We start from the raw sequence: 24,227 nt of genomic DNA on the forward strand, positions 1-24,227 counted from the left end.
ATGCTACACACACAACACACAAAGACTCACACTGTCACATTGTCCACCTCCTGTGTGGACAATGTATCATGTTAGTTGCTCACAGGTGTCACGGTTGTGACGTTGTTGGGTTGACCAAATCTATCCACAGACAGACATGTAAAACACACAGACTCTCAAGGTGAAAAAAAACACCAGCCACACACTGTGGCAGATGGTATCCAGCAAATATTCAAATATGAGAAGGTAAATACCAACAAATGACTGTCACAGTACCCTTTGTTTTCCAGTAAAAACGTATGTATGTTCTCAGTGCTAATTTTGATTTTAAATTTAGAATTTTAAAGTTGCAATTGGTTTAAAGTTACATTGTGGCACAATAATCTAGCCATACTGTGGAAAATAACTATGACAGTAATATGTAGGTTATGTAAAAAACTGAATTGCTTTCCTAAGTGATTAATAAGTTATTCTGCCTCTTGCAATGCACAATACCCACACGTCTTGCTGCTGTTGATAAACAATGCACATGGTAAACGTGAAATGGCACCTCAGCTGTGAGTGGGAGTGGGCAGGTGATAGTGACCACATTTGGGTGTGTGACAGCACACATTTGTTTTAGTCTGAGATGCTGAGATATTGTATAGTGAACCTTTAAGCAACTGTGTGTGTGCCCTAAGCTGCAGTTCTTCACCCTCACTACTGAACTCCAAAAAACCGTGACATTAAGAACAGTAGGAAAAACTATGGTCCATATAGAAACATTAAGTCAGTACATTTTATTCAATATGTTCCGTGACTACTTCAAGTTTTTAAAAAGCAAATCTTCCATCATAAAGATTTTATAGAGAAATCCTTATTATGAATTTCAAGACTCTTTTTCATTGATAAAAGAAGTTGTAAATAATTTTGAATAGTTTTTGTCATCCGCCACACAACGTTTCCGTGAGTTCTGTCAAATCACTGAATAAGGTTATCTATTTGCTGAATGATTAGATTTTTAGTCTATTCAATATATTGAGATCAAGGTCTTTACATAAGGTCACTTTGCCCGGATTGAATGAAACCAAATGATGGTAGCAGGTTCATTAAATAATAAAGTTCCTGTTCTTTTGTGTTTTTGTTTTTCTTATTGTCATCCTCAACATCATTGTCAATATGTTTTTTCTCTCAATACTGTCCAACTTTCCTACCTCATCTTTGGCCCACTGGTCCCCTCTGAAATTCCTTGAAAGTTTTTCCTTAAGAAAACTTTTATAGTTTACAGACACATTGAAATCAAGCTCCACAATACTGCTTATTGAACATTATGAAATTCATTCATATCCAGGGTTCCATACACAAACATGACGAGCCATTGGCTGGAGGCAGTTGTTGTCCTTCTTGGCCCTTCTCCTCTGCCATCGCCTGCCTGGGTGTAAATGTGTTGTGCTGATAAGAGCAGCCCAGCTGACAGTGTCTTATCACAGACGACTGATAGCAGTGAGCCAGCAAGAAAATTGCCTCCATCTCTGATCTCTCTCCTCTGCTCCTCTGTTCTCTTATGTCATAATTTCGTGTACACAGGAATCGCTTCATTGACCTGTTTGACCTCTGTTTGAACATTATATGTTTATCCTAGTAATAATTATGCTTCCAAGCAATCACTGCAACACTGCTCGTTTGTCTTGAGCTGCAGTTCCTCTAATGGCCACCAGAGGTCTGTTTCAGAAACTCAAAAACTTTGTTTTGAAATCAGTTGAAAAAGAAACAGTTTGTCCCAAAGTCTACTTGTGTGAAATATTTCCTGTACCTGCCACAGTATCCAAATACCTGACTGACTGATTCCAACTGTGTGACGATTCATCAGATCTTGCTGGGACACCCATGGCCACACTAATGAGGCGTTGAGCCAATACAAATAAATGGCTTAATTAATGGCTCAGATGTTTTTTAATAACCGTGTAGTGTCTGGATATCAACTTAAAATGGATGGAGACTCTGTCTGTATGTAAGTCAATACAATTTATTTATTTATTTTTTAAGCGGATGAACGGATCACATGAACAGTCCTAAAACTACCTTTTACAGTAGATCTACTACAGTAGATGCTGAATGGGATATATGTAGCTCTGAATACTGCTCTGGCACAGTAGCATTGGATTTTTTCAGACAAGGAAAGCAACAGCTTACCACCTGGGGGTGTGTGAAATGAGTACTGGTACAGCACAAGAGTCAATGCCATTTTCACAACAAGAACTTGAGACACAGTGGCATAATGGATTTCTACTCTCTTGTTTGTCCAGGTTAGACACTGTCCCCTCCCACGAGAATTTATATAACTGCTGTACGAATTAATTGCAGGCAAAAAAAAAACTGAAAAAACAAGGACTTATATGGATATGGATGTTGAGAAGTGATTACCAGCACTTCCTTAAGCATTTGGCAATCTTAGTGAGCAAAAACAGTCCTGCTTTAAAACAATTCAAGGCGCTGCATTGGAGCAGACATGTTGCTTCAGGTACCAGTGAGACAATGTAATCTGTTAGAGGAAGTCCAGTTGGAGAAACAGATTAATACACTTAAAGGCTTATCAAACACGAAACACTGTTCAACAATTTAGAGTATTCAGGGACACAATCTCACAAGTCTGTAAATTTATGACTGAATGATGATAACTGTATGCTTTGTCACGATAATGATAAGGTAAACACTAGAAATATGGCATACATGTTACAAGGAAATCTGCCAGGAATGTGCACCTGTACACATCTGAACGTCCAGTGCTGTGCCTTTCTGGATAAAATTGCTTTACGTTCCAACAAAAGTTGAGGCAAGTTGAACTTTTTTTGTATCAGGCATTGCATCGTGATAGGACCAATGGAAAAAGCCACAAAAATAAACCTTGTTTGTAATAGATGGAGCTTTCCTTTACATCCATGGACCAACCTACATAATTCACTCAATCTGTGGTCCTCACAGGTCAGCTTTAAAGAGAAAAATGGTGGGAAGCCCTTTTAAAAAATTTTAAGAGATTGTAGAATACACTACATTATGAAAAGTATAGGAATTTAAGCCATGAGAACACTTAAGGTGACTCTGAAGATAAATAAAATGAAACTCAAACTGAGAGAACCAACTGAAAGATCTTCTTGCCCACTGGCCTCTCGTCGTATACCACCTTAAAACTGGTAAAGTTGAAAAAAATACACAGCAGCAGACTGACCAAACTAGCTAGATGCAGTTTGATTTAACTCTAAGACTCAACAACCCTGAAACAGTTGAGTCTCTGCTCTGCTTAAGTCTCTCTCTCTCTCTCTCTCTCTCTCTCTCTCTCTCTCTCTCTCTCTCTCTCCATCAGCTTCCCTCTCTCCCCTATATCACCTTTCAGCATTTTCAAAAATCCCATATCACACACACAAACATATGCACATTCCCGCTCATTTCCATGAATGCTCGAACATAACTTCCTGGTTCTGGAGTCATTTGAACTGTCTGACAGGACTGTTAGGAGAGACACACAGACAGAGAAAGCAGAGGGAGGGACTCCGCTTTATAATTGTACTTCTCAATTAACCCTGATCCAGGACTATGGTACATCATGGACAGACATCCCAAATATGCAGACCAGACAGTTAGATAGTCGGAGGTGTAGGTCTTTGCTGATTCTCAAATTCCCCTGCTGACCTGAGACAAGACAGAAACCAGGCTGAGCCAACCTGGAGGTTATGACCCCACAGGAGGTACAAAGGTCAGTCTATCAAGAAGCAGCTCGAGTCCCTGAGAATTGGAAGAAAAGTAGTAACAACATTTATTTTCTGCTTGTGCTTTTCCTTCTTATTGAATTATTCACTTTTAAACAACAAATTCATCCGGTTATTTTTCCATTTTAATCCAGACAATGGCAGACAAACACTTCACAGACACAACTGATGATCAATTATTAATAATAGCCACTAATCAGCGAAGACGGATCCATGATCCAGGTCATCTAATGTATAAACACAATTGAACGAAATGTGTCAACCATCTCTTTCTCCCAAATGTGGCAACTTAGTCAATGGTCCTGCACTCTAAACTATGACACTGTACACGCTGTTCTAGCATAATGTTTTGATGTGCCTTTTCTTTGTTTTATTCAATAGTAAAGCGAATCCTACATTTTAACTTTTGGCCTGTCAGTGGACCAGAGTAAAGAAAGGAATCAAACAAAACTGCCACATTGATGAAATCATTGATTAATTGAGAAAAATAATGGACAGACCCATTAGTAATGAAAAAACCCACACAACAGCAGTGCTTTGCTTGATCTGGACAGTACCATGTTTATTGACAAGTCCACCAGCTCCACCTATTTAATTTGCATGTTCAGATCCAAAACAGGCAAAATGGAGATCCTGGAGTACTTGTTATCATCCATGATCAAATGTCATTATCCAGGTCGTGTACCCAAATAAAGATCACATGTTAAAAATCTTATAAACAAATGTATATACATTGTAGCTCTGACCTCTTGACTTCTCCCTCTCGTTCTCTGTCCTGTAGTCTCTTCACCAGCCAGACAGCCATGTGGGCGTCATTTAATCTTCCACTTGTCCCGGTCTGTTCCTGCAGACTTCCTGCCCACTCGCTGTCCCTCTCTCTCTCTCTCCTTTCAGCCTCTTACTGATCATTAACCTCCCTCCTTGTTGCACACCCACACCGCTCGTCCTGATTTCATCCTGGCGGTGGGATGGCTGTGCGTCTGCTGTCAGGCCCTTCACAGAGGCTTTGGAGGGGAGAAATGGATGACCGGCTCATTGGCGGCAGTTCATCCTCAAACTTTTTGGCCCTAAAAGGTTGAGAATGAGACAAGAATCTAAGAAAAAGGAGAGAAACAACATTCTGTTAAAAATTCTTCATACTGGAGCTATTCATGAATAAAAGATTTAAAAAATCCTTCCAAGCAATACATTCAAATAAAAACTCTATGTTAAAAGTTCAATTATGTGCACAGTTGCAAGTCTTTGTTTTACAAACACATTCACAGACAGAACATTGTATTGTTGTCAAGGCTATCCTTGCTTCCTGTCCTGCTGGACCTGCAGGGTTTAGCCGACCAGAAGGCCTCCTGTCTGGCTTAACCTCATTTCTATAACAGATCAGTTCATTCATTCAATTAGCAAACACACACACACTCTCACACATGCACTCACACATGAACATTCAGCTAGCAGAAATCTATGGCCTCCGAATCCAATTGTTGAAAAATAAACTGATTCCCAAAAGTCTCGGCGATCATACTCTGATCAATAGAAACCTTCTGATCCATTAAAAGATTCCTTGCATCCTGTGAGGAAAATGTGCAAAGAGGAGATAGTGTCAAATCAATAATCTTTAAAGTGGCGATCACTGTTAGTGAACTGATCTGAAGGAAGGATGGCGCAAAGGAAAAAGATCATCAGCAGCAGCTGACGGGAAAATTGCTACAAGGCCCCAAAGAAGAAAACAGAGATGAAGCTGCAGTGGGCATTTAGTGGAGGTCAGTGAATCAGTCAATCAACCACACACTGATACATTTAAATGTCAGAACTGCACAGCTGGCATTCAGCACAACATTAGACTCACTGTAGCAACAAAATGTCCACACCAGATTAACAGTCTACGTTAATAAATCATTTGGTTGGTTTGAATAATGTAAAGCTTTGCATGCTTGTAATTTTACGCTCATATTTAATCATTCTTACCATGAGCCAAAACTGGAAACTCTCTCCACATGACTTGATTACAACTGTATGGACAATAAACACACTGCTTTGGCTCCAAGTTATTTTTACAGAGGTTGGGCAGGGCTTTAGATAGCGCTGGGCTTTGCTCCAAGTGTGAACCCAAATGTGCAAACCCTGAGCTAAGTAGCGGTAATAATGAGCGGGTCCTTTTAAATGATAATTGTGGTTTACTACAACTTGGCTTTTATTTCTGTAGGTTTGGCACATCGTTTCTATCAGATATGTTGACACCGTTCCCACCAAATTACTGAGATCTGCGAGCTCAGTATAAAAGCTTTTTCCAGGCTAGATCCCTCGGACCAGAAGTCTTCTCACAGTGCCTGTGTATTCTCAGTGAGGACGAGTGCAGTGCAGAGAATATACAGCACATTTATTCCTCACCAATGTTGTGGTAAAAGTGTTGTCTACTGAGATCACAGCAATTACCTTGGTGAGTAAAATGTTATCATAACTGAAGAGATGATGGCCAAAATAATGAAATGATAGTATTGAAAGTAAGGTTGTAATAAACCAGAACTATCCCTACTTTTTTTTTAAGCCTTCTGTTTTGTTGACCTTGGCTTTACATCCTCACCATTAGTGGTCCAACAGATCTCAAAGCTTAAACAATAATCAAAACATCTACCTTTCCTTTTTCTTTGTAGATATATTTTTATTCTAACCCAATATGCATAAATGTATGTGGAAACTCTTTCCTTTTTATGAAGCTGACAAACTACAGAAGTGATAATGAAGTGTTGTCATTACAAAAAACAAGGAAATGTGTTTTATATGTTACATGAGATATTCATGAACTATTTGTCAAAAGGTTATTCACTGGTAAAGAAATACACAGTATGTTATCCTTCATTCAGATGTTTGGCGTCAGCTAGACCCCCCGAGAAGTTGATCTCAAAAACAAACTGTGAAAAAAGCCAATATCACAAAATCCTACCTTAGGATGAGAGGCAGTGCTGCGTAACCAACTGTCAACACTGATTACAGGCACAAAGCACGTGAACATTCACTGTGGCCTATTTAACCAGATTTTACAGCTGAGGGCCCAAACAGAGGTAATGGGTCATTTACTGTAACATGTCATCAGTTCAAAATTATGAGTCATTCTCTTCAGTCAGGAAAAGTTAGGAAGCAGCAAGCTGATAAAACAATTCTGCATCTGATTTTCTGAGCTGACTCCAAGCACAACATGATGGTTAACTGGTACTAACCAGTAAGTTAGTAGTCATGTTAGCAGCAGCAGTAATAGTAATAGAATGATATATGTGCTACAACATGTTTGACTGGACCTGTAGCAGCAGTGTGTAGTAGTATATGGAGCTCCGCAGTCAGCAGCATTGTAGCATACTGTAGGTTTGTTTCAGAGGGTTCTGCAGTGAGGAGGTCTGGAAGCAGCAGGCCTGCTCACAGCTCCTCTTTTATTCTCGGCCTCTCTCTTTGCTCTGACAGATCCTTGCTGATATCAGATTGATGGGCCGGTTTGATTGAAGTCTCTTTGTCTTGCTAATGTCAAGGCGAGTGATGGATGAGGCGCGTGCGTCGGTACGAACGCGCGCGCGCAAACTCCACTTTTAAACAGAAAGGTTCCCTTCCCTCCCCTCATGTACACTTACACACACACACACACACACACACACACACACACACACACACACACACACACACAGACATCGGTTCCCCCACTCCTGTGACCGGTTGACAAACTTCTAGCCTCCGGTCACCATAGGCGACGTGACGGCGAGTCACGTGACCCTATAGGCAGAGGGGTAAGAAAAGAAGTGAGGTAAGAAAAGACGTGACACAGAAAAAAGAGAGAGAGAGAGAGAGAGAGAGGGGGGAGAAAGAAAGAGAGTCAATGAAACGAGGGGAAAGCAGAGATATTAGGGAAAAAACACAGAACGGAAGCGGACGGTGTGTGACCTGCGTGGCGGCGAAGAGGTGACTTGGCTTTTTCCGTCTTCTCGCGGTGTTTCCCGCTGTCACTGATGAGCCTCTGGAAACCTCAGGTTGAGTTATTGACAACATTAGGCCCTCCGCACACACACAGTGACACACGCTACTGCAGGGCACATTACTCATGCATGTCTCGGGTTTGGGGACGCGCAGACCTTTTTCCCCTCCACACTGGGAGTTTTTTTTAATTTTCTCTAATTTGCTGAACATTCCAGTTTTATGATTTTACCCGTTTTTTTAAAAAAAGAAAATACTTAGTTTTCTTTTGAATGTTTTTTTTTTATTATTGTGATTTCATTTTTCTTGTGATTTATAGTCGTTCCACAGAGAGATTTCACATTATCTTGTTTACTGCAATACTTTTCAATGGAATTTTTCGATTTTTGATGCTGTTTTCCAACTAATTTCTGTTAACTTCACATGTGGGCTCCTGTTATTTGCTGATCAAATTAGACTTTATTCAGCTACACTGTGCCTCTGGTCTGCATGGACAACATGAACTCTTTTGTGGAATACTCCATTTGTAACCGAGCGGGGACCGGCGCTTATTCTGCGCCTAAATCTGGATACTACCACCACCACCACCATCTGCATCACCATCATCCTCTGGATCAGCATCAGGGCTTCCCGGTGACCTCCGCCTCCTTTCACACTGGACCAGCCGGCTCCCCAGCTCCCGTTAACGGCACGAGAAGTGAAAGCAGCGCTGAGGCAGCGAGTTTTTCTGAGGATGGGAGGCTGTATGGTGGCACCTCAGGTACTACTGAGGCGACCCAGCATCATCAGCAACATCCTCATCATCATGAGCAACAGCAGCATCAACAGACGCACAGCAGCTACCACCACCATCCTCACCTTCACCAAACCCAAAGCTTACAGACCGGAATATTGCCTCCCTATAATAACGGGAGTAGCGGCAACACCGGGGTTTATGCGGGTCAAGCCTGCGCCCCAAACTCAGAGTATGCTGCTGCGACTGGTCCTCCCAACACCATTCACTCCCAGTATTTCATGGAAGACTCTGTGGCCCCCAACTACTATCATCAGTCAACCTTCCCCAGCTCGGCCCCCACCGTCGGGCCCAGCTACGGAGCCCTGGCCGGGGCCTACTGCGGGCCTCAGGGCGCCTTGGCCGGGTCGCAGTACCCGCAGCAGCAGTGTCTGGACACAGCGGGCTACCTGGGGCTTCCACACGGGGGAGGATACGGGGAGCTACCGGTCTCCCAGGACCGAGAGAGGGGGGCTGAGGACGACCAGCAGGCCGGTCAGGGGCAGACCTTCCACTGGATGAAAGTGAAGAGGAACCCACCCAAAACAGGTAAGGGAGGGTGGGTGATTTTTCTTGCCACATTTTTTGGTGACTTTAAGTCATAGAGGCATTATGAAGGGGGTAGGGCCTGCAGGTAGTCAGATGTTGAGATTACAAAGCCTCTTCAGTAGTGATTTGTGGCGTCTTTTGCATTTGTCATAGTGGCTGTCCCTGAAGACCCAAAAAGAAGTAGCAGCTTATTTTAAGAAAGCTCCATTGTTTATGGATGGCTGACGGGAAACCTGATGGGATGGGATGATGGGAAAATTGTAGCGTAGTGGTGAGCAACTCAATTAGGCGTGAAAAAGAAAACTCTTTTTTGATTCAAATTCCTTGTTCCAAGAGCTCAACATGTCCACTGCCTCTGATAAATGACGAAATGATTAGTTTATACAGTAAAATTGTTATTGTTTTCCGTTTCAGTTTCCCATAAAGTATGTAAATTCCGTTCTCTCCTCTTTTTCATTTGTCTTAATTAAGTCTGAATTCGTTCCACCATAAACCCATACAGAATTAGGGAACAAAGAAAGCAAAAAGAATACACATGTTTTTAGTCTGGATGAAAAATAACAGTTTTATTATGATCCACGATTTCACATCAGATATATTTGAACAACAGCAGCACATTTGTGATCATTTTATTTGTCATTAAAAAAAAGATGATCATTTGAAAATGATAGGCCTACCATGCCAAATGTCAGTCGAATCTCTTTAAAGTGATGAAATAGAAGTTTTCGTTCTAACATTATGTTTTAAATTATTTCAATAAAACACATTTTAAAATAAAAACGTGCAAAAAAGGGCATGAATGTGTTCTCAGGATTAGTACGCAGTCATATCTGAGGACTGATAGCAGGTCTGGCCTGGGTCCACCATGGCCCCCGACGTCCAATATGTTTTTTCCTCTCTCCCTCTCTCTCCCTCTCTCTCTCTCTCTCTCCCCCCTCTCTCTCTAAATGGATATAGCAGACGAGTATTTTCGCCCTGGGAAGTCTGTGCTGCTCTGTTATCTTTTAACCCCCCCCCCACACACACACACACACCATCACTCCATCAGTCTGTTCCCTTTTCCCTGCTTTGTATATTTCCCTCTTGTCGGACATGTGAACTGAGCCCATTATTTTGCTGAAAAGTCGGACTTTCCCATTGTGCTGCTTTGGTTTGGAGTCAATCCAGATTATGAAACGCAAAATTCAAGTTAGAATCCGTTGTCTCAAAATACAGCACACAGCTTGATAGACTAAATAGCGTAAATTCATATGAATACAGATTAATTATAATTAACAAAGACAGCAACATAATAAGAAACAAAAAGAAAATGGGCAATAGGAACAGTCTACTTCCTGGAAAATGATTGATGGCCACATTACATCAGTAGCATCCAGATAAGGATACATTTGACTGTGTCATATGTAACATCTCTTTTTATTTCTACAATTTTATTGATAAAATGAGCTCTTATCACACATTCATAACACTTCTCTATCTCCACCATGCTCTCCACCCAGTCAAAGTGTCGGACTTCGGCCTCGCAAGCGCCCACAACAACGCCATGCGCACCAACTTCAGCACGCGGCAGCTGACGGAGCTGGAGAAGGAGTTCCACTTCAGCAAGTACCTGACGCGGGCGCGGCGCGTGGAGATCGCCGCGACGCTCGAGCTCAACGAAACGCAGGTGAAGATCTGGTTCCAGAACAGGCGCATGAAGCAGAAGAAGCGCGAGCGCGAAGGGGCCTCCGTCACAGCGCGCTCTTCCTCCTCTTCCTCTGGTAACGACAGCGGCCTCAACAAGGAGCTGGAGGACACCGACAACTCCTCCGCGTCCACGTCTCCAGGCGCATCCCCGACCTCGGAAACGTAGTCAGAGCGAGCGACGAGATTGTTCGTGCACGACTGTCAGTCAGACCCCGTGGAAGACAGGTGGCCTACAGTCTACTGAGTGAAGCACTGTGTAATGCATTCCCTGTCACGTGCTAAAGGACAATGACCCCTCTAGACATCAGTGTTCTGCTTCATCCACTTCTGCTTTGGTTTTTATCGTTTTCGCTCTTTTGACCATAAGAACTGCACTGCTGAACTAAAAATTATGAAGCAGCCAACATGAGCAAAAATATAGTATGTTGTCGGCAATGGTTGGTAAACTACCTAAATTCATGTTTATACTAAGGCCGTAACCTTTAACTTTTATGTAAACTTTGCTTTTAAGTTGTTCGAAAACCAAAAAGGTTGGTAACCTCTGCCTTATTGGACCATAGGTGCATTATTTCTTAACTCTGGCCAGACAGAGGAAATCAAAAGCCCACACCACCAGTCTGAGAAAATGTGCTGTCAGGGGCCATATTCTCAAAATGGTATTTTTTCACGGACTAAGAAGCTTAGTGAATTATTCCTGCATAAAATCAATTTGGAGATTCCTGGAGTTTTGAGTGACACATTATTTTGGAGATTTCCTCCTTAATTGGGAGTGATGGTGATGATGATGGGATGCACTTTGCCATCTTTACGTGATGTCTGATTTACAAGGTATGACTGGTACTGGGGTTGTTTAAGATGGATAATACATGTTCTCACTTTGAAAACAGTAAATGTTCTATGTTTTTAGAATATTTGCCACATTTTTTTTCTGAAAACAAAGCTGTGACATTGATTAAGATATGTACTGAACTCCACTGAAAGCCTTCATGGTTGATGTCAGTGAGATCAAACTTGGGGACGCACAGCTGCGTTGGCATGGCCATATAACATACAAAAATTTGAATGAATTATGTAAAATATAACAAACTGTGGTCCTTCCTTTACTGACATACCATTATGAGACTAGCCTAACAAATGAGCCTTATCATCAGGAACACAGGAAGCTTCCCGTGGCAAAACACACTTATCTAGTTGTAGCTATTTGTGTTCCCTTTTTTAAAACCTTTACAATTTGTTTAATTTTTTGAATGTTTTAAGTGCTGTTCTGTGTGTCTGTGTCACCCCACACAACTTTGGACCTTTGCACTATGTTATTACAGGGTAACATTTTCAGACAAAGTGAGCAAAAACACGAAGCTGGAATATTTGGTGTTAGTCAGTTTTTACGAATGATGACAAAGGCTGTAAAACCTTTACAGTCTAATTTATGGGATCATGTCTTGAATATGTTAGTTAGACTCAGGGGTTAATTTAGGATGTGGGTGTGTGTATGTGTGTGTGTGTGTGTGCGTGCGTGCATGTGTGTGTGTGCTCACAGAGGAACATGACTAAAGAAAACTACTGAAAAATGCTGAAGCCTGTCGTACACATGTCTCCGTACTGTGTAGGAAAAGTGGGGAAATTATATTTTACTGCCTGTCTTTTCCCCCATGAGAATAAATTATTGGATGCATTTTTATAATATTGATTATATATTATGGGAAAATGTTTGTATGTGAAGGGAGTGTTTTCCCCGAGGATATCTTTTCTTGTTACTGCTGAAGGTCATGACACCTAAAACCTGATAGAATTACTACACGTGAACAGTTTTACCTACTTTTGCTAATTGAATATATACATTAACAGACAACTGAGGTTCCAGTACACTTCCTCAGATCCTCCCTTAAATTAAATCCTGTAAACTGGAGTAAATCTCTTCATATGTGTAATGCTATCAGGTTCAAGATCAGCCTCTACTGTGAACTGAGGTGACTGCTATTTTTTCTACAGTGATGTCTTTTGTTTTTAAAGAGAGAGCAGACTGACTGAGTTCTATTAGTTCTGCTGCCGTAGAAACACTCTCAATCATGTTCCTTTCTGTCTTTTTCTACTTTAAGCTACCTCAATTAAAGATTCAATCCACTGCAGAGATGCTTTTTTTGTACTCTTTAAACTGTCAACACAAACTGTTTTCAATACAATGCAAATTAATTGCAAATGATACAAATGAACTGACTTACAAATCAGACATATTTGCTGCAGTATCTAGCATGTCCAGCTTTTGAGAGCTCTGCTTCTTTACAAACATTTCTAATGGTGACCTACCATGCCCCACCAGTACACCTTAGCTATTTCAAGATATGCTTCATATTCCTAAACCACTTTGTGTTTGTGTCAATTTGTGATTTTTTATCCTGAGAATCAATTTTAAAACTGAAACTATATATTTGAAACAATATATCTTTATCTCTTTTAAGTGTGCAGAAATGTGCACTACATTGCTAAAGTGAAGGAGGGACAGAGGAAATGATTAAGAAGGAAAAGAAACTGATTGTCTCCTTCTTCATGGATTAAAGGAATACAATGTTTGAGACAACACAACACACAGAGGTGCCTCATGCATTTCAAAGGTAGCCAGGCCTCTCATATTCACATGGCTGCATGGCCTCTGGCTGAACCACACATACACATGCAGGGCTACAGTGAGGAATGTAGCAGGGCTTTCCGGGTGGCTCACCGACCTGTTGACCTTTGGAGAGCCTCTGGGATATCTAAACATGCAAACACACTCCTCCTCCTCATCTTCATCTCCTTCTCCTCTCTGCTGGTCTGAAGATGCCTGTCCTGGAGCCTGGGTGGCAAGCTCAGTCATCGCCTCATCACACACACACACACACACACACACACACACACAAACATACACACACATACACACACACACACACACACACAGCAAGAATCCGACACTCTGATCTTACACATGAAGTTTACCTGTTGCAAGAAGGACAGGACTACCTAGCATGTGGAAACGGTTGTATAATGTGTTCTGGATAAGCTTTGTCAGGTCTGAGGCGATAACCCTGATGATGTCATAAAATTACCCTCAAGATGTCATTAGCCACAATTGTTTTTTGAGTAAGCCTGCGTTACAAATGGGGGCTGTAGAGTTTGAAATATGTGGCCATTTATTATTCAGTAAGGATGTAATGACAGAGCAAGATTCATTGCATTGCATTATGAGAAATGTAGAATTCAGTGTTTTTAGAGCAGAACTCATAGTAAAAGTCAGAATATCTTGTGCCTCTGTTGCCTCAAATTTGACTGGTTTCTCAACTTTTTGAAAATGCAATACCAAAGTACAAACAAACATATGCCTGGCTCGGAGCTTTAAAACTAAAAATTACTGGCAGATGCCAATAGCCAGAACAGTCAGGAGGGACTGATGGGACCATTTATTTTCTATTTTGCATGTACAGTGTGAGCAATCAGGTCATGGCTTGATAATTGGATGGCATAGTGTGAGTTTTGGCTTTACATTGCAGACAATATACTTGTGCAGTAGGAGTTCAACACCATTCTAACGGCATTTCTAAAATCGCACAGTGTATGGCCAGCTTTATAGAGACCACCAATCAAACTAATTCCAACTGATATCAGCCAATAGCAATCGGAGGAGCAATTGATCTGAGCACCCTTGGTAGTTACCATGAAGGGATGTTCTTTTCAGTAGTCAATAATCTGGGGTTTTTCAGAAGCTTCTGATAACAAAGTTCTTGTCACTTGGGTCGATATTAGCTAGATAGATCTAAGACATCTGCACTCACAGCACATATCCCCCAGATTGTTGACATTTCCATTGTGCTGCGAAATCAACGAGACTAAATGATTTTGTATTGAAAAGATAGGATGAAGAGATATAAGAAGGGAGATGAAGATGGTTGAATTGGCAAAGCAGAAAACAGAACGTAACAGTGCTTAATGAGGGCAGAGAGACACAGAGTGAAAGAGGGAGAGCAAGAGAGACCTAAAGAAAGAGTGGAGATTCTTTCAGGGTGACCTCATATGGTCTGACCCCCAACTTCTGTTTTCCTTTCCATAACTCATCTCAAGTTCAACAAATGGCTGTCTGCCTCTGTATGTGAGTGTGTGTGTGTGTGTGTGTGTGTGCTCATGCCCTCACAATGAGCAGTGAAAGATAAAGTGGTGTGGCTGCAGTTCAACAGTTCAGAGTCTCAATCAAATACATAAGTGCACACACACACACACACACACACACACACACACACACACACACACACACACACACACAGCCACACACATACAGGCCTGGGAAAATGGGGTTTTCTAATTTCTCTACGATGTCTCTACGATGAGAAGTGACTATTATCTTGAGCCAGTTGCCAGTTGGTCAGTAAAATATTGATTTCTAATCCAATCAGTGTAAAGCTGGCAAAGAACAAAGAAACCTTTAAAGCCTACTGTATTTATTTGTGTGTGTGTGTGTGTGTGTGTGTGTGTGACTGATTGGAGCCAGATGGTGTTGTGTGTATTTTTATCAGACAACTATCTCAATACGTTTCTGCTGTGAAAGAATTCCATTTTTTGAAAAATAGGAATCAAACTGCCCTAAAATCTTCTTCCTACTTTCTGGAAAACATCCTGACAATCAGCCATGATGATATCATGGGAATGTTGCCTGTTTTAAATGGTTTTGTCAATTAAAGAACTTCACTTCATTTGAAATTGTCATTAGTTCTGGTTCATATCAATGTGTAACTAATATGAAAGTTAATGTAAGATCATATCAATTAACTAGAGAAAGTATTATATTATTTGCCTCTGTTGATTTTATATGACCATAAACATTGTACCCATATGGTTGGTGAAATATGCGACTCTAACAGATCTAATAGATTAGACTAATAGAAAACAGTATATGCCTATGAAGCACCAAGGCTCTCTTATTTCTCCATAACAATAGCACTATTTTTCTGTGCTCATGTTAGGGTTCCTTAAACTTACATTAAAGTTTTGTGTCCCTCTTGCTGTCATTTCTTGAGAGAGAGGTATAACGATACTTTCTCTTTGTGTTTCCCGTATGAGTGATGGTATCAGAACCTGTTTTGATCACACTGCCAAGAGTGAGCTTTTAACCTCAAGTGAAAGGAAAGTAAAACCTCTAATTTCTGAATAAATCTCTTTATCAGATTTCCCGTGAATACTCAGGTGTCTCCCCATCCTACATGATGGAGTGACTACAAAACATCATTGGTCATAATGAATGATATGTATTTGAAGCAATATGTATAATTAAGAATACCATTGTTTTAGCCTATTATTCACATTTTATTTCAAGATTTAAATTTAACCACATTTCCTTCATTTTATGTGGACCTGAAATAAATAACTAAAATAAAACTTCTTTGTTAACCCTTCCCATTGGTCTTTATTGCCTGCACTTGTTAATGTGACTTGTTATATGTTTTCTCTTTATGCTGTTCCTCATCTACCAGCAGCAAAACCTTCTCCCTGCCCCAGTTTTTGTCTTGTTTCAGACTTTTCATCCATATTCATATGTGTTGTTAATTCCATGCATTAATTGTGTCTTGTGTGTGAGTGTCTTTACATGTTCCTCTTACACGTAATTGTAAGTAGCAGAAAATACGTTGATGGAAGTGCTTTACATGCAGGGTGTTTTATAAGATGGACTGTAAAAAAAAAGCCATTGTCTTTCTTTTACCGTGGATTGTGATATTATTTGTTTATATTATCTAATCTTTACTTTTCAGCTATGCTCTAATATAAATTGTATCAATGGATTAGGTTTCAGAAAGATTAATTCATTGTCACTTCTATAATATGAATTCATTAATATTAATTCATTGTTGATGTATTATCACTCACAGATGTTAGATGACAGAATAATAATAATAATAAAAATAATAATAATGATAATGTATATATATATATATATATATATATATATATAATATTTGAATATTATTTATCATTTTTAATTCATTATGCCCAGCTTCACCCCTGTAGTAAAACACTAATTTAGTACAATAAACTTTGTGCTAAAACATCAGACTTACTATTACTTATTTTAGGCTAACAGTAGCTGCATGGAACATTCATTTGCTATATGTTCCCAAACATCTTTGTACCAATCAGCAGTAATAATTCCTTTTAATAATGATTGCAAAAATGTGTATGTGTTTTATGGTTCAATATACAAAACAATTCACTATATCCACACTGATATTGGTTAATGTATGTAAAAATCATTTATCCTCACTTTTAATGTTTATGGTTCTGATTAAAGGGCTAATTTAAAAATAGTTTTAAGTGAATACCAAATTACAAAAACAAAGCTGAGTTACAAAAAGGCAAACACTTGAGTGTATTTCTTTGATGTATTCAGTTCAGCGGAGTGTGTGTGAGCAGTTGAGTGTGTGTGTGCTGGTTTTTGTCTGTTAGGGTCAACTGGAGTTCAGCAGCTTTCCTCCTCCTTCTGCCCACAGAAGAGCTCTGCAGCCCTGCTGAGCTGCAGCCACGCCCAGCTGACCCAGGACCTGCACTCTGGAGAAAACACATCTGCATGGGCCTTCTTTCCCAAAAACGTCTAAGCTGAGATATTCCTAAAATCAATCTCGCAAACCATCCTTAGCTTTAAAGGTGTTTTCTAAAAGCATTATAATGTTTCTCTTAGAAATGGCTGTATATTAATGAATACCTCCCTCTGTACCCCCGGTTTCTAATGTTTTTGCTTTTGAATCTATACTTGTATCATGGCCCCTGTTATACACCAGAATCAGTCCGGTTCCTAGGTTGATCCATCTTAGACTGATGTGAATTAAAATGACCCACAGTGGAGGACCAGAGATCCATTACTCATGTTTAGGCTCTCTACACAGAGGTTGGATTCCCTGTTAGACTCAACAAGGTGTCCTAAAACTCCAATAATGGAGATGTAGATAGACTTATTTTGAATTGGTCGGTGTGATGCTTTGTAATAAGTCCTATCAACACTAATCACAGAGCAGATGAAAATCTATTGCATTACACTGGGTTTTACAGCTGGAGATCCCAAACAGACGTAAAGTTTTGTTTTCTGTAGTAGAAAATCTGGTTTGTAAGCAATTATCATTAAAAAGTATCACGCTGATAAAACATTGTTAGGTGTGTTTTCTAAGGTGTTCCTAGAGAGGCCTAGAGTCTCCAGGACCCTAAACAAACATATCAGTCTTATGACCCCTCTGGTTCACAATCATGTTTCCTGCAATCCTTTCAGGATCACTGGAATCATCTCAGTGTTCTCTGTGGGTCCTGGAATCCCACTTAAAGGACAACCACTGGACAAAGTGGAGCATCAGCTGCTCCTTTTATTTTGAAGATTTTCAGTTAATCTGATGTTGAGAAATAACTTTTAAAAATGCAAACATCTTTTATATTAATATGAATTCTCAATAATAACTCAATGTATAGCTGAGTCAAGTGACGTGATTCACATGCTGGATCTTTTATAAGAAGAGGAGAGACAAAAGGTCACAAACCAAACGTTGGCAGCAGAGGAACCTAAAATGATTTTTCCTTTTTTTTTTTGGAAAGTACATATGTCAGCAGGCTGTATTGTTGAGGGCAGAGGTCAGAGGGTGAACGGGGAGCAGGAGGTTATCAGGCCAGGAATTCCTGTCCATCCAGTGCTGAGAAAGGCCAGGAGAGAAGATGAAGAAGAGGTTTGAGCAGTATAAAGATCCATTCTCATTAGTGAAAATTGTGAGATGTCTTGGTGTTTTACAATTAAAAACCTCAATAAAGAGCTGTCAAAAAAAGACAGAAGAGAAAAACATTACAATATTTAATTAAGGTTCATTAAATATGCTTACATTTTCACAATAACTCTTATAAATAGGTAAATAGGTGTTTATGTGGCATGCAGGCCTGAACATCTATGACTGTTTGCCGCAGCTAGCATTTTGTACCCCATGACCCTGTGTCCTCAACACACACACACACACACACACACACACACACACATACACACACACACACGGTATGCATGCTGTGTTAGCCTGAGATAAACAAGCTAATGTGCCATATTCTTTCAGCACCCTCTGTGTGTGTGTGTGTGTGTGTGTGTGTGTGTGTGTGTTTGAGAGAGAGACAGGGGAAACAGGAACAGCTAAAGTGCATCAGCTATCCTCTTTGGGGCGAAAGCTAGGGCACATCCATCACACACTGACAACACACACAGACACATATATGCATGCACGCACACACACACACACACACACACACACACACGCCACCACCACAAAATAATGGGCTAAACAAAATTTAATGAACGAACATGTTGTACATGAAATCATTCAGTAATAGGGTAACAATACTTATCTAAGTCAAACTCTGTAACTGAGCTGAGCAAGCAGCACACACTGTCTGTCAGGATTTAAGCACTGGGCTTAACAGTGATACTAGAATGAGAAAAACTACAGTTCACACATGGCACCAGAACGTGTCTCAAATATGTTGCAAGTGTCTTGCTAGGCGACTGGTGGAGACAGAAGTCTTCGGCGTCCAGCCAAGAAATAGTCCAGCACATGTTTTTTACACTTTGGTTTTTGAATGGATTGAACAAACGCTCTATAATGTGAGCTTTAGAGGTGCTGGTATATCTCAGAATAGCCTCCTTAAAGGGTGATTATGCACCTCAAGAAGAAAGTGTGGAAAATGATCATTCTTAAAACACTGGCATTGGACATAAAAAGATCCTTGTCATTGCACATAATCCAGGTTTTTGCAGAATTGTCCAATACTAATGATTGTTTTTATCAATAGTGTTCGGAAGAAATATGTGTCTGATGGATGGGAACAGTTACTGTGTGGTTCCTATGGTTTACTCACCTTTTAATGAAGACTTTACTGAAATAGACAACACATTAAATTTTTACCCCATTTCAACTGTGACTTATCAGGGAAAATCCCTAATGTACATACATGTTACCATAGTTTTCACATTTGCATAATCACATCTCCATCATCACAGAATCTGTGGTTGGATAAAATGAAAAGGTTGGTCTTGGTCCAGTTTTTGGTTTGCACCATAGTTCGATCAACAGCTTTTACACCAGCTCAGATGAACTGAGCAGAACGGGTAAATAAAACATTTCCTACATAAGACTGCACATACAATATACTTTTTTTTTTTCCTTTGCTGAAAAAGTAAATTATCAATACATTTTGTGGGGCCTTGCTTCATTAAAAAAGAATCAAAAGAAAAGCCCAAGGAAGCCTAGTCTGCAGGCAATGTTAATGATTTGTTGTTGTTATGTAATTGTTGTGAGACTTAAAGAAAAAAACAGATCTGTATCCATGTAGAAATGTTCACACCACAGACAGGTCACACCTGTATTTAGTGCTGACCACCTATCATTGGCTCACTCAAGTTACATTCAGTGCCATTGTGTGAAGTGGACCTGTTTGTCTCTGGTCTGAACTGTTTCCTGGAAGCTAGACGATGAGGTCATGACCACAAGTTACGATCGATCAGCAACACTTTGACCACACAAACACCTCAGAGACTCGCCTGGGGAAACACATGCCATTATAAGACCTGAGGTTGCCAGGTGAGAAGACTTTATCATCCTTTTAAGGCTCCAGTGCAGCCATGATTGAGATCTTTTCTTGTGCCTGTTACATTATTGTTGTAGGGTTGCCAGGTTTGGAGCTGTTCATTCCCCTCTTATAGCTCCAATTGACACATGACTGAGGTCTTTTGTCATCTTTGTATGTTTCCTTTATTGTCGCCAGGTCATTTTAAGGTTGCCAGTTTACCCCCCGCCCCAGCCTCAGCCTTAAAAAGTTATAAGGCTGCACTCTTTAACCTTACTATATGTCGCCACTTACTGCATGACTAATGCAGTAATTGCCAGGTCTGCAGTAGTCAATCCTGCTTTTATGTGTTTTATCTGTTCTTAGTTTGTCTCTCCACATAGTTATCACTGGCATGGGTGACATTTACATCATTCTTTTATAAAGTATGATTTAGAGACATTAGCAGGGTCATGGAGAGGCAGATATAACCTCTTACACCGTCAGTTTGTTCTGAACATAAATTTAACTACAAGGGATCATAGGAACATCGACGGTCCCTGTATTCACTAATCTTAGCATTTGCAGCTACTGTTGAACAATCATCAAAGCTAAACCAGCAGCAACTATTCACAGCCAGCCAGTCAGGGGCCTTGGTGGGGGTGACTAACTAAATCCAGCATAGTATGTCAGTGCACTGGTATGACATATGATTTTCTTGTGTAAGCAATGCAAGAAAGCAGGAGGAATGATCACAAACAAAAAATCTTTCACTGTTTATATGTGAGTTTTAAGATCCAAAACATGTGAACATATTAACCCCAGGAGATACTGCCACTTATTTAAACTTGTTAAAAAAATATAAAAACATAATAGCAATAAATAAACTACACAATGACAGTCATTCAAAATAAAAGTCAAATTAGATTACATAGAACCTATGAAGGTTCATTATGGGGTAACACTTCCAACAACTGATAGAACAGTAAACTGTAGTATAAAAATAACAAATGCAGGTCAAAGAAATGTCAACAGTTATGGTTTAACTTACAACTCCTACTTATTGTCAGAAAATGAATGTTGAAAAATGAAAGGAACTGTGGAAAAAATAATGAAATTAACTTTACGTGAAAGAAACAGAGAAGGAGAAGCAGGGCAGAAGTTAAAGGTGGTCAAATATAACACCTACATTACATTATTCATTTTTTCAGCTATTTTTCTCTGTGCTGTCCTTTTAACCTTCTTGTTATCCATCACTATTTAATATCTCTCCGTTATCTGTTACGTCCATTCTGTCTGTGTATGGCCGAAGAGTATTTAACCACTTAGTTTAATACAGATAATCTCAAGAGTAGATCTTTTTAATGGCTGTCATAACACAGAGTTTTTTTTGTTTATTTAAAAAATTTTTAAAAAAAGATCACTATGCTCAAAGTGAAACCTTTGGGAATGAGACTACGTAGAAAAGAAAAGAAAATGCTCAGATTCGAAGATGGGAATGTTTATTCTAAACATGTGACGCAGGCTTTTCTCAGCCTGTCTGTCCTCTTTCACCGGCTGACCTGACACCCTGTCCTGACAGTATTGCCACCACCCTTCATCTGTGTGTGTATCTGTGGGTGTGTACAGAGATAGCCTCCTCAGAGTCAGGTTTCGTTGACCTCCGTTGACCTTTCCTGGGGTCACAGTGAGGTTGGGCCAAGAGATTCTTGACATTTCTCTCTTCAACACCTGACCCAGCACATAACCAGAAGTGTGCATGTGTGTGCGCGTGTGTTTGAGTGTGTGTGTGTGTTTATAGGTACAGAGGAGTCATAAGTCTTAAGTTAGCTTGCAGGTTATCAGCACTCACTATGTTACAGTCTGCTGACAGCAGAGACAGTTTCAATGTGTATAACTCCACAGAGCTAACAACACGACAGGATGAAAAATACATGTAATACTACAAGATTTAGTTCAGCTATTAATCTACAAACATACTGAAATCTTATTAATGTTTATTAATCCTTAAACAGCAGAACAGAACAAACAGTAAAATGCATAATTTGAGAGTCCATCCAGTGAAAATGTGATAGGAAACAAAAACAAATGATTTATTGCAAGAGTTAAGAGAATAACTGTATATAATTGATTCATTAAATCACCAAAAAACTCTGTAAATCTGATACATTTTATTAAATAGTAAAGATATTAGATATTAAAGTCTGTTTGTGTAAATGTTTTTGTTTACAAGGTAATTCATTCTTAATGGATTTCATCAGAAGAACAAGAGACAAAACATCACTAAATTTACTTTATAATTGTTGTGATTAATATATTGTAATTCACCCATCACAAAGGACAAAAAATAATCAATATTGTTAAATTATTGCGATTACCTACATGTTAACATAGTAAAGTTAATTAAACCTAACTGTGTTAACTGTTTCACACCACTTTCGCTAATCACAGATGGTTTCATCAATAAGGGATCTCTGTCAAAATGTCAAAATGCTGAATCGCCACCGTGAGGAATCCAGCCAGTGCCAATGTTGTGGGACTAACCAGAAAAACTAGGGGCACAGACTGTTATAGATGGCCCAACGGTGGTCGATGGCTGATGACCATGTTGAGTTAGAATTTAATATGACCATAGAATGTTTCAGGCCTTCTCAAATAAAGTTAGTCTCTCATTATGAGAGTGAACAGAATATGTCAAGTGCTATCTGTGACGCACGAACCTAAACAGTTAACCAGAAATGGTTACGTACTTTATGATATCCAACAAGCATTTAAACATGAGATGTTTGGACACGAAACGAAACAGGACAGGACAGGACACACCAGAGGGACACATACACCAGAGGGGGCTCCTCTGACCGGCCCCCCGGGGTCCGTCATGAGCCCAGCGCTGCGAGTACTTTACCTGTGTACCTGTGACCAGAATAAACTGCTTGTGAGACCAGACTGAAAACCTCCGTTGAGTTCTTGAGCTGCCATTATAAGAACCGGACGAAAAGTTTCTAACAACCGTCTTGATGTATCAGGCCTATCTTCATCAGCATTGTCAGCCCAGCAAGATGTAGCATTAAGACTCAGGGAGCTAGTTGTAGCTGGTAACAGCCGCATTTGGCAGTTGGCTGCATTGCTGCAATGAAAATATTCACATAGCTAAGCGAACTTAAACTAGCCTACCCCTATTGTTGACAGGCTTTCAGTTTTCTGCTATACTCACAAAACATCACAGCTTTCTAAAAGCTGCAGCAAGGAGACACAGTTACTGAACTGGAGTGGCATTGTCCCACCTTGTGGTGCAGACACTGGCTAAGTGCACTCTTTTCTCAGTGTTACTAACTTCTGCTTTAAAACCAGGGATATTTTTAGTATGTTTCTACTATAATGCAAGAGCATGTAGCACATAAACAGGACTGGATTGAAACACATAGTTAATATTAGCAATAGAGCTGCGTTAAAGTAAAAAAAAAAAACAATGAAGGTAATATTATATTATCCTAAATCTTTAGAAGATAATAGTATGAACAAGGGGAATTATTTCAGCATCCAAAAACATTCTGTAACATTACTTTTCATCAGAATCTTTGTCTGATAGGCTGATGTGGGGTTAAGTGAGATGCACGCACACGCACACAAACTCTTTTATGCGTGCCCACATGCGCCCGTACACACACACACACACACAGTGCACACAAACTCTCTACCTGTGGAGTAAGTGGGAGGCTGACACGGGGTCAGTCTCCAGTGTATGTGTCTGCTCTTTTGTGTGTCGAGGTCAGAGTGTTAAGGGTTGCAGGGCGGACAGGCTGAGGTGATACCGCATCTTGTCTGCAGTACAACACGGTAGGGAATCTGAGAACAGAGGAGGAGAGAGAGAGAGAGAGAGAGAGAGAGAGAGAGAGAGAAGTCAGCTTGTCATCACCATCATGTGGGTTATATGAGATGGGAGGATGAGGCGGATGGGGTGGGGGGTGTGCGAG

The 24,227-nt window shown here is 40.1% G+C and overlaps 1 protein-coding gene across 1 annotated transcript; it reads left to right on the plus strand.

Annotated features, from left to right (window-relative positions):
- The first annotated feature begins 8,162 nt into the window (after positions 1-8,162).
- hoxb1a (homeobox B1a) lies at positions 8,163-10,846 on the plus strand. Its single transcript, XM_070848524.1, has 2 exons — positions 8,163-8,994; positions 10,494-10,846. Exons 1-2 carry the CDS (start codon positions 8,163-8,165, stop codon positions 10,844-10,846), a joined length of 1,185 nt encoding a protein of 394 aa, XP_070704625.1.
- Positions 10,847-24,227: the final 13,381 nt, after the last annotated feature.

The sequence above is a fragment of the Pempheris klunzingeri genome, chromosome 17, assembly GCF_042242105.1.
Source record: "Pempheris klunzingeri isolate RE-2024b chromosome 17, fPemKlu1.hap1, whole genome shotgun sequence".
In the NCBI taxonomy this organism is placed as follows: Eukaryota; Metazoa; Chordata; class Actinopteri; order Acropomatiformes; family Pempheridae; genus Pempheris; species Pempheris klunzingeri.